This window comes from Ahaetulla prasina, chromosome 8 (assembly GCF_028640845.1).
Source record: "Ahaetulla prasina isolate Xishuangbanna chromosome 8, ASM2864084v1, whole genome shotgun sequence".
NCBI classification, from domain to species: Eukaryota; Metazoa; Chordata; class Lepidosauria; order Squamata; family Colubridae; genus Ahaetulla; species Ahaetulla prasina.
The window spans coordinates 62,341,351-62,358,430 of NC_080546.1; the positions used below are offsets into that span (position 1 = coordinate 62,341,351).

Consider the following 17,080-nt stretch of genomic DNA (forward strand, 5'->3'; position numbering starts at 1 on the left):
TTCTTCTTGAATTTCTTGTTTTTCTTTTTTAGTAGTATTGTGCTGGACTGGACTTTTATTATCATATTTTTCAGAATTTCCCATGCTTCTTGATTTGTATTCCCCTTTAGGATTTTCATCCATGGTATCTTTCCTAGGCTCTGAATTTGTTAAAACCAGCTCTTTTAAAGTTTAAGACACTGGTTGGATTATTTTCTATTGCTTGTGTTTCCATTATAATGAATTCCATTATGATATGATCATTTTCACCCAAGATTCCGGCAACTTCAACTCCGTCTATCATTTCTTCTCTGTTAGTAAGAATTAGGTTCAGTATAGCTTTACTTCTAGTTCCCTCCTCTACGTTTTTCTATCATGCCAAACAATTTAGCAAACATCCTTTGCCCACCCCTTTTTCTGCTAAAAGATGTTGCTGACTTCCCTGTTAGAAGGAAGATATTGTAATATTCCTGTGCAAGAACAGCTTTATCAGAGTCTGTGAAGGAAATATCTTGCTAGTTCCTGCCATTGTCTTTTAATACCTATTCTGTACAACTGAAATCCATTGCTTCCCTTAACTCATAATCCTGCTTGCTCTGAAAAACTGCCCCTTATCAGACAGATCACCAAAATTTCTTAAAGAGTGCTACCGTAAATTGAGATGGGTAGCAAAATAAATAAACAAACAAATAAATAAATAAATAGGTTGCAACTGCTACAGCTATCAAACATTTAATTGCACAGTAATTTCAGTACTTTGCTTTGTTCAGGCTGGTTTGCATGATATTTTGTTACTTTCTGACTTTTCTGAATAGGAATGCTATTTTGGTTTGCATCCATTGGATTGTAAAATCAATAAAAAGCAATATTTTGAGAGGGGAAGAAACTTTGCAATACAGATACTACACACACACACACACCTGGGATATGCACACAAATTAAGTGCACAACTGTCTTTTGCCTGAAGGGTTCCTTCAAAGTGTTCCCAGCAATAAAATCTATATCCTCAGTACATCTATTTTCTCAGGATGCACTACAAAGTGAAAATATGTAAGAATTGAAGCCATTTCAATATTAATACAGGTAATTGACTTGCGACTATAATGGAGCTTGCAATGTATGTGGTGATGGTGGTAAAGCAGGTCACTGACATGACTGACCTAATTTTACAATCTTTTTTTGTGTCAGCCATAAAGTGAACACCAACATCGAACAAACCCATTATTTGCTTTGGGCTAAAAATGGGAAATAAATGCTGAGTTTCAGCCTGGAGACTGATAAATAAGATACCCAGCATCCTGCTTGAACAGACAAAGCAAACCTAAGCTTGAGAAGGGAAGTGGGATGGAAATTCAGGAGTTCAGTTTCTCCACCAGATGCAGCAAAGTAAAAAGACTAAGTATTCTACAGCAATTAAAAGATGTAAGGGAGATATATGATTTTGACAAAATGGGAACTATGGGGAATTTCTATAGGAGGTCTAAATTAACAATGGGATAGGGATTAGGTTAGGTTGCATATGTTAATAGGTTCAGATGCATAAACCAATGTTTGTCAGCCTTAGCAACTTCAAGAAGTATGGACTTCTTAAAGCCAATGCTGACTGGAAAATTCTAGGAGTTGAAGTCCACATTTCTTAAAGTTGTCAATGACAAGAAGCACTGGTATAAGCTATTTGATGCAAGCATAACACTGGAGATAATGTTAAGCCCATACAACACTGGTACCTCAAATGCTAAGCTAGCATGGGTCACATTAATGTGACTGAGGTCCAGCTCTATTTAATCATTCTCAGAAATATGCTACCAACTAACAACCTCTTAAACTGAACTTACCTTTTATGAACAGTCACGTTGCTACTGAAGCTTTTCAATTTGTCCTCAATGATGGTAGCAAATTTGGTTGGTGTGATATGGTTTGCAGGGCCTTCCATAAGATATCTGGCCAGGTTCTGGCCTTCTGCATAGCGAATCCCTTTCTGCCAGGCATCAATTCCGTCACTAAGTAGAGGCACAGAATGTTTAGCTATAAAGTAGTACTCTGGAGTTTTCTTAAACAAAACAGAACTGTAGAACTTTACATTCATGAAAGAAAAGATCAAGCTCAAAAACCCAGTCTGGGAACCATGTGAGTGGGCTGGAGAGTCTTCAAAGACAACAGATGCCTAGAGGACAGGGGGAGCAGGATCATATCCAAAGAATTGCAGCTTATGTCAGGATTATTTCTTTCTAAGGAAGTGCTCTGAATGACAAGGGGCTCTAAGGAAGACAGCTGATTTTTTCAAGATGGACAGCTCACACAAAATAATATTGGCCTGGACTTCCTGAGGAGAAATGGCAGATAAGACTTATGACTGTGGTGGAACAAAGAGCTGACAGGTGCAGGCTCTTCAATAATTCTGCTCCAGACAAGGAGAGGATTTGGGATTGCCCATAAATGTTCCAGACAGTCTTTGTGAGGAAATCACAAGATAATAGCCTCCAGTAATTTCTCTGGGTGAAGAAGAAATAACCATCTTGTTTAAACCATGGGCAGCAGCTTTAAGGACACTGGATTCACATGTTTCCTTTTCTAATCACTTTTGGAAATTGCTTGTTAATTATTTTTCAGCTGTTAGGAACCTTCAGATCAACATATTTTATAGCACTGGGTGAATTTCCTTCAATTCTTAGTGAAAGAAGTTTTAAACACGTTTAAGAACTTTAAAATGTTGGCTTCTGGGTGGCGCCACCTTTCTCGCTGGGTGCTAATTTATGGCACTCCGCATTGAATATGGTAAAAGCCGGATTTAACAACTGATCCCGGCTTCATTTCTCTCTCTGGTTGAAAGAGAGAGACAGAGCAAGGGGGAGGAATTGGGTAGATTCCCCTAGGGGCTTTGTTTTTGTAATACAAAGTCCTGAACGGTCGAATCCCCTTATTTACCCCTCCCCCACCTCCAGTATTCTCTGCGCTCCTGAAAAAGCAGGAAAAGAGGAAGGTGTCCACTTCTGCTAGCAATTGATTTCTTTTTGTGGATACGAAAAGCAGGCGGAACGAGTGTGAGGAACAATTAATGGTTTGCAAGTATTTTTGATTTTCTGACTTCGCCCCCTTCAGTTTCGTTTAGAGAAACTGAAAGCAGAGCGATACATCAAAGGGAGCTTTGCTGTTGAATCGAAACTGAATGGAGATTTTATCTTATTGTGTTTGACTGTGGACTGTTGGATTATATTACGCTGTTTAAGTACTTTACAAGGGGATTCTCAGCAGGAATTTTGTTATGGAGGTTCTTTCAGAAGAATGGATTCGTGACTTTATACAGGACTACACAGAAAGTATGTATTTAATTATTCAAAATACGAATTGATAAAAATGGGACGTTTTGGATGAGAGTTTGGAGCAAATTAACCAGTGCAATTATTCGGAAAATGGAATGGAGGACATACAAATAAAAGTGGATAAATATGAAGATTTGATCGTGAAGAAACAAGGTGATCTAAAGAAGTTTTCTTTAAGTAGTTTGGATGAGCTGCCTGAATTTGTGCTACAGGAGATTGTCCCTCAAATGGGAAAGACTCACAAGCTTAATGTTTCCCAAGAGTTCTCTTTTGGACTGATGGAATATCTGACAGTAATTTTTGGATTTCTGGACATAAGGAATTACTAGGAAATATTGTGATTGACTTTTAAAAGGAGCAACGAAGGAAAGACAGAGATTAATGCACCAAAAAATGGCAAGAGACAAAAGTATTATTTTGAAACAAGGTTTTTAAAATATTAATAGACAAAATATTAGTGTCCCGAAAGGCAATTTGTGATTATAAGAGACTAGATATTTGGATATACTGGATTTTGATGAGGAAGGACTAAAGTTGAATAGATATTGTAATTAATTAAATAATATTGTAATTTTCTCTATTGAAATTTTATAAATTTTATAATCTGTTGTATTGAATTTTAAATAGAATATTCTTGAAAGATCTTATGTAAGAAAGACTTGGGGAAATTATATGGTTATATGGTTATAGAAGCTATAAGGGAGATATTCTCTGAACTGGATTGGATTTTTATGCTTTAGCTGGTTTTAAATATTTTAGGATTAATTTGTTCTACTGATTTATATATTTTATTACTGTTTATTGTTAATTTTTTGAAGGATTTGGTTATGTAAGGAGGAAGTCAGAGCTAGAGAGGGAGAATTGGTATAATAGTTTTGGGAAAAAATTTTTTTAGCATATGTTTGTTTTATTTTTAACTATACCTTGTGTTTGTTCCGGGAAGCCAGGGGGGGAGGGGGGAGGGGGTTTGTGAAGGGAGAGGGGTTGGTGGGAAAGGGGGAAAAAATTTTTTTTTTGTAAAACTTTTTGAATAAAAAAAAAAAAAGAACTTTAAAATGTTATTTTGGAATAAAAAGCAATGATTAGAACTTTTTAGAAAGTTATAAATGTACTAAAGAGCCAGACAGATCAGAAAAAAGATTGAAATTAATTATAAAAGTTCTTCTCAAATGCTTTTGTTTTGAATTCTTTAAAAATAATATGAAGGGACTTTCAAGGTTGTACATTTCAGAGAAGGGACAAGAAAGGAACAATTAAAGGAGAAGATTTAAATTCAATTTATGTGAAACAAACTATTTTAATATTGAACATACTGAAGGAATTGAGACCTGTTCTGTTTCCCTCCCCCCAATACTCCCAGCAAAGAGTCAGTCAGAGGCCTTCTTTTCTCCTTTTATTTACATAGATAGATGTCCTGGCCACGTCTACCCACGGGCCTGCCAAGTTTCTGGAGATAACAAGGAAATTACAGATAAGGCCAGAATTACTCACGAATATATTCTTCCCTCCATTGATACAGTTTGCCCGCGCAAATTCATTGCTTTGTCCAAGACAAAAAACCAGGAAGTCCCGCCTCCTATTTATAGTCTCTGCAGATGTCACTGCATGACAATTATGACTTGGCTTTATCCCAACGCTGCTTCTGCTGCACGCGCCGGTCACGTCTGCGCAGTCGTGCATCACTCCAAAACTGTTCTTGGGGCGTTGCCAAATCAGAAGAAGGCTCCAGAGAATCAGGCCTTGCCGGCCCCTCCTCCTCCCTTTGAGTGGGTGCCAGGGAGGGAAAGGGCTCAAGAGAAGCAGGGCTTGCCAGGTCTTCTCCCTCACTTTCTGAATCATCCGAGTCCAGGAGTCCGGGTCCAGGAACCTGGGTCACAACACTATCCCTCACCGCAGGGCCCTTCCCCCAGGGCTGACGATCGGGATGCGGTCGGGCTGGGTTCTGCTCATGGAAGGCCTGCACCAGGTCAGGGGCATGAACGTCGGAGGCATCTACCCAGGAGAAATCAGTCCCGTATCCCTTCCACGCGATCAAATATTGGAAACGACCCTTCAGCCAGTGGGAGTCTCGTACGCTGTGGACTTCGTATTCCTCCGACCCATCCTCGGCGACAGTGACGGGTGCTGTTGGGCACCGAAGGGGACTCGGTGTGGCCTCAGGAACCAGAAGGGACCGGTGAAAGACGGGGTGGATCCGCATGGACCAACAGCGTTTTTGGCAGCACCTGCGCACCATGTACGAGGACCCCGTTCGAATGCTGACGGCAACCAGGCGCCTTAAGGAACTCTGTCAAGGGAAACGCCCCCTGCAGGAGTACATCACCGAATTTCGTCTTTTGTGCCAGGACTCTGACTGGAATGATGCAGCACTGGTGGACGCGTTCCAGGAGGGACTCTCAGAGGAATTGCAAGACGAGCTGGCCCGGGTGGAGGCGCCGCGGACCCTCGACAACTTGGTGCCCCTTTGTCTCCGACTCGATGCCCGTCTGCAACGGCGACCGTCCCGTCGCACCCCCCGGGACCCGCCGTCGACATCTGCACCCCCACTTCCTGCACCACCAGCACCCCGGGTCGCCCCACATTTTGTAACCGCTGCGGAAGAGCCCATGGAGCTGGGAGCGGCCAGACCTCGCCTGACTGCCCAGGAGGCGGAACCGGGCGCCAAGGGGATTGTGCCTGTACTGTGGGAGCCCGCCACTTCGCCGCTTCTTGCCCCAGAAAGCGGTTGGGCACGCACGCCGGTCCCCGAATCACAGCGTGACCAATCGGGAAACGGAGCAGGCCCGACCTCGGGGAAACCCTAGGTCGGGCACGTACTAAGCTCCCACTGGACGTTGCAGAAGTAGACTCTGGGCCCCCTCGGCATCTGATTCTGGACAAACGGATATGGTTGGGGAACCAGTCGGACGGGCTCCAGGCGCATGCACTGGTGGACTCAGGGGCCACAACAAACTTTATGGACCAGGCCTTTGTGACCCAGTTTGCGGTCCCCGTGGTTCCGGTGGGCCCTCCGATGCGGGTAGAGACAATTGATGGATGAGAACTGGTGTCCGGCCCCATTAAATTCGCCACCCAGCCTTTGTGCCTGGCTGTTGGGGACCATGAGGAGGCGATCCAGTTTTATGTCACGGCGGACCTTCATTTTCCTTGGGTTGGCCTGGCTTTGGACTCGCGATCCTCAGGTGGCCTGGTTGCGGAACGCCATCTCTTTCCCGAATCTGCAGTGCGTCGACCACATCCGCCACACCTGTGCCGGCCAGAACGTCCCCACCGCTGCCATCACCTTGCCTCCTGAGCTGACGGACTTCGCCGACGTGTTCAGCGAGAAGGAGGCGGACCGACTACCCCCGCATCGGCCCTACGATTGCCCCGTGGACCTTCTGCCCAACGCACCACTGCCTGTGGGATGCCTGTATTCCATGTCGGAGCCCGAGTTGGCCGCCCTCAGGGACTTCCTGGACAAAAATCTGGCCCGAGGGTTCATCCGGCCTTCAAAGTCCCCTCTCTCGGCCCCGGTCCTCTTCGTGAAGAAGAAGACAGGGGACTTGCGCCTGTGCTGTGATTACCGCCGGCTAAACGCCATTACGGTGCGGAATCGCTACCCCCTGCCGCTCATCCCGGAGCTACTGGAGAGGTTGCGGGAGGCCACGATCTTCACCAAGCTCGATCTCCGGGGGGCCTACAACCTGGTGCGGATGCGAGAAGGAGACGAATGGAAGACGGCATTCGGCACCCGATACGGACACTACGAATACACTGTCATGCCATTTGGGTTGACCAACGCTCCCGCCGTTTTCCAGCACTTCATGAACGACATGTTCCAAGACATGTTGGATCGGTTCGTGGTTATCTACCTGAGCGACATCCTGATTTACTCCCGGTCCAGGGAAAGCCACCTTCGACATGTCGGTCTGGTTCTGCAACGCGTGCGGGAGCAACAACTCAATGCGAAGCTGGAGAAATGCGTCTTCTTCCGGACTTCCATAGAATTCCTCGGGCATATCATCTCGCCCGAGGGCATAGCCATGGACCCATGCAAAGTAGAAGCTTTGTGTAGCTGGGAAGCCCCTCGTCGGGTGAAGGATGTTCAGCGCCTGCTGGGCTTCGCCAACTACTACCGGGCTTCGCCACACTGACGGCTCCACTTACCCAGCTCCTCAGGAAGAAGGTTGCGTTCCGGTGGGGTCCCCCGCAGCAAGAAGCATTCACAGCCCTCAAGAAAGCCTTCGTCACGGAACCCGTCCTGAGGCATCCCGACCCGCTCCGGCCTTTTGTGGTGGAAACGGACGCGTCCAATGTGGCTCTGGGAGCGGTGCTGCTACAGGCTCTGACAAATGGCGGCACACTTTTTCCCTGCGCTTACTACTCCCGGAAACTCAATCCTTCCGAGCGCAACTACACCATCTGGGAAAAAGAGTTGCTGGCTATCAAGGCTGCATTCGAGGCTTGGCGACACCATCTGGAGGGGGCCCAACATCAGGTGGAGGTCCAAACGGACCATCGGAATCTCCTCACCACAGCTCGGAAGTTGAACCAGCGGCAGATCCGGTAGTCGTTGTGTTTTGCCCGGTTCAACTTCCGCGTGACCTACATTCCCAGCGGTCACAACCGGAGGGCGGATGCCCTGTCCCACAAGCCAGAGTACCTCTGCACCAACGACCCCCTTCCTCCACGGACAGTGCTGCCGGCAGAAGCCTTGGCCGCAGCACGGGAGCCAGTGGACTTGCGGGCCCAGGTGCGAGAGGCGCAGTGCCAGGACGCCTGGTCGCAGCAAAGGAGAGCGGAGGTGGGCCCCGCGTCTCCTTGGACATTGGAGGAGGACTTACTCAAGTTTCGGGGGCGATTATATGTGCCCACAGGACCACTCCGAGCCCTCGTCATGACCCAATGCCACGACAACCCTGCAGCAGGACATTTTGGGTTCTTCAAGACCCTCCACCTGGTGACACGGACCTTTTGGTGGCCCCGAGTGCGGTATGATGTACATGCCTACGTGACATCCTGCGTACCATGCCGGCAAGCCAAGGCCGCCACGGGGGCCCCTCCCGGGCTTCTCCAGCCCTTGCCGACACCCGACAGACCCTGGGGGGGCGATCTCCATGGACTTCCTGACGGACCTGCCGCCGTCCTCTGGGTTCACCACGGTGCTGGTGGTGGTGGACATGCTCACCAAGATGGCACACTTCATCCCATGCCGCGGACTGCCCACAGCCGCAAAAACGGCCCATCTCTTTCTGCAGCACATCTTTCGCCTCCATGGTCTACCGGACAGGGTAATTTCGGACCGCGGAGTTCAGTTCACAGCTCGCTTCTGGAAGAGCCTGATGGCCGCGTTGGAGGTGCAGGTGTGTCTGTCATCATCGCACCATCCGGAGACCGATGGGGGTACAGAGAAAGTCATCGGTATCCTGGAACAGTATCTCCGTTGCTTCATCAACCAGCAACAGGACAACTGGGCCGATTACCTGTCCCTGGCAGAGTTTGCTTTTAACAACTCTCAGCACACCTCTACTCAGATGACCCCGTTCTTTGCCAATGTGGGGTACCATCCGCGGCTCTTCCCTCTGGCACCACCGGACTCTCCTGTTCCGCCGACCGCTCCCGACGGGCAACGCCCCCGCTGGCAGTTGGAGACCGGGTGTGGCTCTCCACCAAACACCTCCCGTCCGACCGCCCGGTAAAGAAGTTGGACCACCGATTCATCGGCCCGTTCCCTGTCGAGGCAGTCATCAACCCGGTAACCTACTGACTGACCCTGCCATGATCCATGCGGATCCACCCCGTTTTTCACCGGTCCCTTCTGGTTCCTGAGGCCACACCGAGTCCCCTTCAGTGCCCAACAGCACCCGTCACTGTCGCCGAGGACGGGTCGGAGGAATACGAAGTCCACAGCATATGAGACTCCCACTGGCTGAAGGGTCGTTTCCAATATTTGATCGCGTGGAAGGGATACGGGACTGATTTCTCCTGGGTAGATGCCTCCGACGTTCATGCCCCTGACCTGGTGCAGGCCTTCCATGAGCAGAACCCAGCCCGACCGCATCCCGATCGTCAGCCCTGGGGGAAGGGCCCTGCGGTGAGGGATAGTGTTGTGACCCAGGTTCCTGGACCCGGACTCCTGGACTCGGATGATTCAGAAAGTGAGGGAGAAGACCTGGCAAGCCCTGCTTCTCTTGAGCCCTTTCCCTCCCTGGCACCCACTCAAAGGGAGGAGGAGGGGCCGGCAAGGCCTGATTCTCTGGAGCCTTCTTCTGATTTGGCAACGCCCCAAGAACAGTTTTGGAGTGATGCACGACTGCGCAGACGTGACCGGCGCGTGCAGCAGAAGCAGCGTTGGGATAAAGCCAAGTCATAATTGTCATGCAGTGACATCTGCAGAGACTATAAATAGGAGGCGGGACTTCCTGGTTTTTTGTCTTGGACAAAGCAATGAATTTGCGCGGGCAAACTGTATCAATGGAGGGAAGAATATATTCGTGAGTAATTCTGGCCTTATCTGTAATTTCCTTGTTATCTCCAGAAACTTGGCAGGCCCGTGGGTAGACGTGGTCAGGACATTTATATATATGTAAATAAATCAGAAAAGGAGGCCTCTGACTGACTCTTTGCTGGGAGTATTGGGGGAAGGGAAACAGAACACTCTGCTTCTCAGCATCCATTGGTATTCATCTGGCTAGCATCCTTGCAGCAAGCAGCAAACAGCCTGGTCGGCTTTAGCACGTTATCACAGCCTGATTTAGCATGAACACCTGATTGGCGGTTGGATCGGCCTCCCAGAATACCGCCGATCAGCTGTTCCAGGTTGCGGGGATCACCACCTCCTATCGCCACCTCTGTGCGTCCCATTTTCAGCCTCTGTGCACCCCATTTTTGTCCTCTGCATGCCCTGTTTTTGGCCTGTTCCAGGTGGTGGGGATTGCTGCCACCTATTGGCTCCAATCGCCAGCAGCGATGGGTGGCGGCAGCGATAGGCGGTGGTGATCGGCGGTGACAATTGGCTGCAGTGGCAATTGCCACCGCCTGGAACAGACCGAAAACAGGATGCACAGAGGCCAAAAATGGGACGTGCAGAGGCAGAAAATGGTCGAAGGATGGGGGCTGGTGGGTGTTCAGGGCTTTGGCAACATTCGCTCTATAAGACACACAGACATTTCCACCCACATTTTTTTTTGGGGGGGGGGAGAAGTGCGTCTTATAGTGCGAAAAATACGGTGCATCCTAAAGTACTGAAGGAGCTAGCAGAAGAGATATGAGAACCACTAAATATCTTTCAAAGATGCTGGAGAATTGGAGAACTATCAGAAGATTGGAAAAGACCTGATATGGTCCCTATCTTCAAAAAAGGGGAAAAAACATATCCAGGAAACTATAGACCAATCAGCCTGATATCAATACCTGGGAAGACCCTAGAAAAGATAATCAAGCAACACATCCACAAACAACATAAAGCAAGCAGAGTTATAACTAGTAGCCAATATGGGCTTGTCAAACAAATCTTATTTCATTCTTTGGCAAAATGACTAAATTAGTGGACCAGTGAAATGCAGTGAACATAGTAATACTTGGACTTCAGTTAGGCATTTGAGAAAGTTGATCACAACTTACTTTTTGCTAAGCTAGAAAAATGTGGAATAGACTGCATTACCACCAGATGGATTTGTTACTGGCTGACAAAACAACACTCAACATGTAGTCGTACATCTACATGGAGGGAAGTAAGCAGTGGGATTGTCCAAAGTTCTGTATTAGGCCCAGTACTCTCCAAGATCTTCATAAACAACTAAGATGAGGAAAGAAAAGGGGAACTCATCAAATTTGCAGATGACACCAAAGTGGCTGGAATAGCCAATACACCAGAAGATAGACTCAACATCCAGATGGATCTCAATAGACTTGAACACTGAGTCCTATCCATTGGTAAAAGAAGTCCCATACTTTATAAAATTGCTTGTCTTCCTGTTCTCTAATTTCAAACGTCAATTTACTCATTTCTGCACAGTCCATAATTTTCTTTATAATTTCATCCTGCAATGGCAATTTCTCATTTTTCCAACTCCTTGCAAATACAATTCTAGCTGGTGTTAATACATTCACAATCAGATACCTCAGTTCTCTACTATAGGTTTCAGGTATAATTCCCATATGGGACTTCTTTTACCAATGGTTAGAAGGGAAATTATGATAAAGAAAGGGGCAGATTTTAATAGGTTAAAAATTATTGAACGATATAATTGTCTCAAAATGATGGACAAAATAGGGTAATAAGATAAAATATTGTTCCAGGAGGAACATTAGAGATTGATTAACCAAAATATTTGATTATAATTGGATGATAAAATGGATGATTAAACAAATTAATGATTGGTAATTATTGTATGCACAAAAATGTAACACACACACCGGCACATTGTATTTGAAATTTGAATGGAAGATGCTTTTATGTTTGTGTTTTTAAAAAAAATAAAAAACTTTCTATAAAAAAAAGATGATTAAGGGCCTGGAAGCTATAAAATACAAAGAAATAGGCTGCAGGAATTGGGTATTTCTAGTCTACTGAAAAGGACCGGGGGCAGGGGTGAAATCTAAAAATTTTCCCTACCGGTTCTGTGGGCGTGGCTTAATTGGTGAGCGTGGCTTGGTGGTCAGATGGTTGGGTGGGTGTGGCCAATAACAATAAATAATAAAAATAATAAACAAAGTATAAAAAAACAATAAGAGGTACCAAAAACCAACTTTCACACTTTACATACGCACAACACAACACAACTGACTCACACACAATGTAAAAGCAGCTTCACACTTCACACAGCCACAAAAAGCTCAAAAACCAACTTTCACACTTTACACACACACAACTAACACACACACACACACACACACACACACACACACAATATGCCACATACAGCTTTCTGAGATTTTGTGTGTTTGTGTAGTTAGAGTGAAACACTACAGAAACACACCAAATCTCAGAAAGCTGCACAAATTTTAGTTTGGGTTTTAGTGGGTTTTAATAGGGTTTTACTAAGGTTTTAGTTTTGATAAAATTTTAGCTAATATTTTAAGTATACAGCGATTGAATCAGTTTTTTAAACTTGATATTGTATTTTAATTTGTTAGGATTCTTGTCGTTTTATTGGCTGTACACCGCCCTGAGTCTTCGGAGAAGGGCGGTATAAAAATATGAATGAATAAATAAATAAATAAATAAATAAATATTTTATTTTATTTTTTTATTTTATTTTATTGTAGACTTCAAACCCCAGAGTTCCTCAGCCAGCAAAGCCAGCCAGTTGATCACCGAGGAAATAGATTAGCTGAGCGATTGATTCTGTCTGGCTGAAACTGAAACCGCTTTCGGGCTGGAAAGAGAGCCATGCGTTCATGTAAGTGCCTTAGAATCTCTACTCTTACTTGTAGAAAACATGTTTTCTACAAGTAAGAGTACAAGTAAGGTTCTGCTGATGAGGAACTCAGGTAAGATCGCCAGAGGAGACTTTAAATTTTTTTTTAAAAAAAGTTTAAAGTCTCTGCTGATCTCAACTGAGGGGCAGGATCCTCAAAGGCTTTTTTTTTTTTACTTTTAAAGGCCTGTTTCGGCTAAAGCAAAACCGGCTTTTAAAAGTAAAAAAAAACATCTCTGCAGATGGTGCGGCTCAGCAGAGGCGGGGGGGGGGGGGGCAGGGATTTTTGCTACTGGTCCTCCGAACCAGCAGCCGCCATCGCTACCGGATCGCGCAATCCGGTCCAATCCAGGAGCATTTCACCCTTGACCAGGGGTGACATAATAGTCTTCCAATACTTGAAGTGCTACCAAAAGGAAGAGGAGGCCAAGTTATTTACCAAAGAACCTGAAGCCAAGACAAGAAACAATGGATGGAAAATAATCAAGGAGAGAAGCAATTTAGGACTAAGGTGAAAATTCTTAACAATCAACAAGTGGAACAAATTGTCTTCAGAAGTTCTGGATGCCCATCATTGGAGGGTTTTAAAAAGAGACTGGACAGCTAGAAATAGTATAGGTCTCTGTGTGAGGAGGGGGTTGGACTAAATGACCTCCAAGGTCCCTTCTAACTCTGTCACTGTTACTGTTACTGTTACTATTATTTGAAGGGACTAATGATCAATATCGTTAGAAGTAAAAGGAAGGAATTGGTGAAGTTTAAAACAGATATGCAATTTCTACCAAATCTTAATGGACTTGTCTTAATATCAGAACTGAAATGATGATGCTTTAAGGATTTTATTATAGATAAGAGATGGGATATAGAAGAAGATACCATTTGTTTTATTTACATATAGAGTCAGAGAATGCAATAAGTTGCTAAAAGTGTTGATGAAAGGAAGTGACTTTTTTTCCTTGCTAGATTCTTTCTTGTTCTTTTCTATTTTTCTTTCTATTTTTTCTGTACTTATTTTTCCTTTTTAGTCTTTCAGTTTTTTTAGTTTGTATTAGTTATTGTTATAAATTTACTAATAAATTAGTTTTAAAAATGGATAATATTTCCCTGACATAAAACTGAGTCCCCTCCATCTCACAACTAAGGGAAGCACTATCCATTGGCTCCTCTCTTCTAACAAGTTGATATTCCAGCAACTTTGTCTATCTTGGTCCCCAATTATTCAATTCTCTGATATTCTTTACTAGGGCAAATTACTCAAGTTTGACGCCTTGGGGTAGCAAACCTATCAAGACTGCACAAACCAAATCACTCTGCCAAGGCTCTTGATTCATTAGTTGATCACTGCTGAAGTATAAACCATGTTTGCATATGGAAATGATTTGTTTATTTAAGTGCAAGATTTTATGGTGACTTTCAATAAAGACTTCATTCAACAGCCTTTTATTTCTCAACACTTCATAACAAACAAATTATTTCTGCAACAGAAGCACCATACCAAGGTGATATCTCGGTTACCTGCCATGTAATTGAATTTCAAGGGTGGGTTTCTTTTTTTGCTTCAGCTCCTCATATTCAAAGATGCTGAGGGCAGCCCCTTCAGCTGCAGCCTGAGCATCTCCACAAGGGTCCACTTCAACACAAGGGAGTTCTAGGTCCTGCAGCTGCCTGCATCCAGCTAAATAATAAAATACACATTGGAAAAATTATGACCAAAACAAGTTTCTAGCAAACACACCTCCTGCCATAAGGAGTAAAAATCAGCCAAGACAATAATTTCTGAAATCAAAGCTTTCTGAAGTGAAAATGATTAATTATAGGACAATTAGATGAGTTATCTAGAAGCCACTCCCTATAAGTAATTAAAAAATGAGAACGTGCCACACCCAACTTTCTCATGTTAGAAAATGATGACTGAGCAACCTCAGCTGGCCAAAGTACACAATACATAATTATTATTATTTTTTTGCAATATGTGCCTTTATTAGCCATGTTCAAAACTCATTTCTGCCAAAGGCCACTTTATCAGCCCACTGAATAACAGTAAAATAAAATTACAGAATTACAGAGTTGGAAATGACCTTGGATATTTTTTAATACAATCCCCTTCTCAAGCAAGAAATCCTATACCATTCCAGACAAAAGGCTCTCCTCTTGAAAAAACTTCCAATGAAGGAGCACCCACAACCTCTAAAGGCAAGTCATCCATTTGTTAATTGTTCTCACTGTCACAAAATTTCTCCTTAGTTCTAGGTTGGACTCTCTTTGATCACACTTTCTTTTATGGAAAGCTATCACAAACCAATTGCTGTGCCAGCTTTGGTTCTTTTTTTTTTATTAAAAAAGTTTATTTTAACATTCATATCCAATAACATATTTAGTGTACCATCATATACAATTAATCGGACCTGCCCGGTCACCACCCCCTTCCTTTAACTCTCTTCCCTTCTCTACCTTCTTCTACTTTCCACGACCATCCTCCCCTTCTCTTATCTACATTTATTTATTTATTTAAATTTACATCCTCTCCTCCTTCCTCCCTACTCCTTCTCCCTCTTCTATCCCTCTTCCTTCCTTTCCTCTTCCTCCTCTTCTCTTTCCTACCTTCTTCTCTCTTCTCCTTCCCTCCTTCCCATCATTCTGAAATGGTAGCCAGGCAGCTCCGATGTTACATTAATTATACATCTTCAATCATCTCTGTACATTAACCATCAATCCATTTTCTACCCTCATACCCCCCTCCCCCTCCCTCCCCCCACCCCCCGGGACCTCCCAGAACCGAATACAGGGTATAAAACGAACAGTCAAAAATTAAAATATAACACAAATCATAATCCATTAGTCACTCCTTAAAATCTCAACTCCCCTTCCAGAAACAAAGAAAATACATTTCTTACAATCCATTATATATCAAACCATTCCATTCCTAGAGTTCTCAGAAATTTCCGATTGAGTTGGTGTTTGTTCTTCAATAAAGTACATAGTTTTTGATATTCAACCTTCATCAATCAATACCAAAAGAACATTCCATCTTCCAATATTCACCAAGGATTCTTCTGTAATGTCTTTCTTCCTGAAGCAGTCTCTCAAGAATAGTTCATATTTCCAACTTAATTTCTTAAATTTTACTGTCCAACCTCCAAAGGTAAAAAATAATCCATCTTTTCATATCTTTGGTATCATTTACATACATCAAATAATATTACAAATATTATTATTAATCCTATATTATCTCCACAATATATCAGTTGTAATAATTAAAATCTTCACTTTACCTTGCTTATATCAAATAACATTATTAAAATTACACCTATAACTTATCCAAAATATATCTGTTATAACAATTAAATTCTAGTTAGCCATATAACAACATTACATCCATCTCTTAAATATAATATTTAATCCAAATTCCTAAATTTTACTATCTATCCTCCAAAATTAAACAATATTCCATCTTCCTATTCCTTTATACCTCAAATATATCAAATAGTACCCCTAAAATTACACATTTATATCCAAAATAAATCATTTACAAAAATTAACCATAATCATATATAATAAAATTAAACATTCTCCCTCCCCTTATCTTCTGTCTTACACATTTTCCACCATCTATTCACCATTCAACTTAGCATCTATCGATTAAGGATTCCCAATCTTTAATACATTAGTGTAGAAGTCTCGTGCTTTAAAAACTGTATTAAGAAAATATTTTCTTCCTTTATAATTCACTGTTAAGCCAGCTGGAACCTCCCACCTAAAATATATCTGGTGTTTCTTAAGCTCATCCACTAAAAAGGCAAATTCTTTTCTCTTTCTTAACATTTTAGGAGGAATTTCCTTTATCATTATTATATCTTGTCCTAATATTTGAAATTTATTTTTATAAAATGCTTGCAAAATTCCATACCTAATCTTCTTATTTGTAAAATAAATAACCACATCTCTCGGTAAATACTTCTGCCTTGCCAACCAAGAATTAACATAATTTTTTTCAATATTAACTTCAAAATCTTCTGGTTCCACTTCTTCTATCTGAGCAAAGGCTTGAGTAAAAATCTCTTTCAAATTTTCTTCCTTACATTCTTTTAATCCCCTCACCCTTATAGCATATTCCATTAATTTATATTGTAATATAACCCTTTCTTCATCTGCCCTATCTACCTTAACCTGGATATCAACTATTTTATTTTCTAAATTAAAATTAATTTGAACCTCGTCTATCTTCCTTTGCAAATCTAAATTAATTTGGTTAAGTTCTTCCAGTCTTTCTTCGGTCTGAATACTAGATAGCAGTAATGGGGTAATTGATTCCTTTAATTTTTTCATCTCCCTCCTCTGCTCTTCCACCGTATCTTTAAAATCCAATATTTCTTTCTC

General features: G+C 43.2%; 1 protein-coding gene across 4 annotated transcripts in view; it reads right to left on the reverse strand.

The window, feature by feature from the left end:
* LAP3 (leucine aminopeptidase 3) overlaps positions 1-17,080 on the reverse strand; it is an 85,612-nt gene that overhangs the window by 33,143 nt on the left and 35,389 nt on the right. For all 4 annotated transcript variants that reach the window (XM_058193768.1, XM_058193769.1, XM_058193766.1 and 1 more), the window contains 2 exons: positions 14,219-14,378; positions 1,815-1,979 (listed from right to left, as the gene is read on the reverse strand). In XM_058193768.1, the coding sequence (XP_058049751.1) occupies positions 1,815-1,979; positions 14,219-14,378 (325 nt within the window). The remainder of the gene's footprint in view (positions 1-1,814; positions 1,980-14,218; positions 14,379-17,080) is intronic.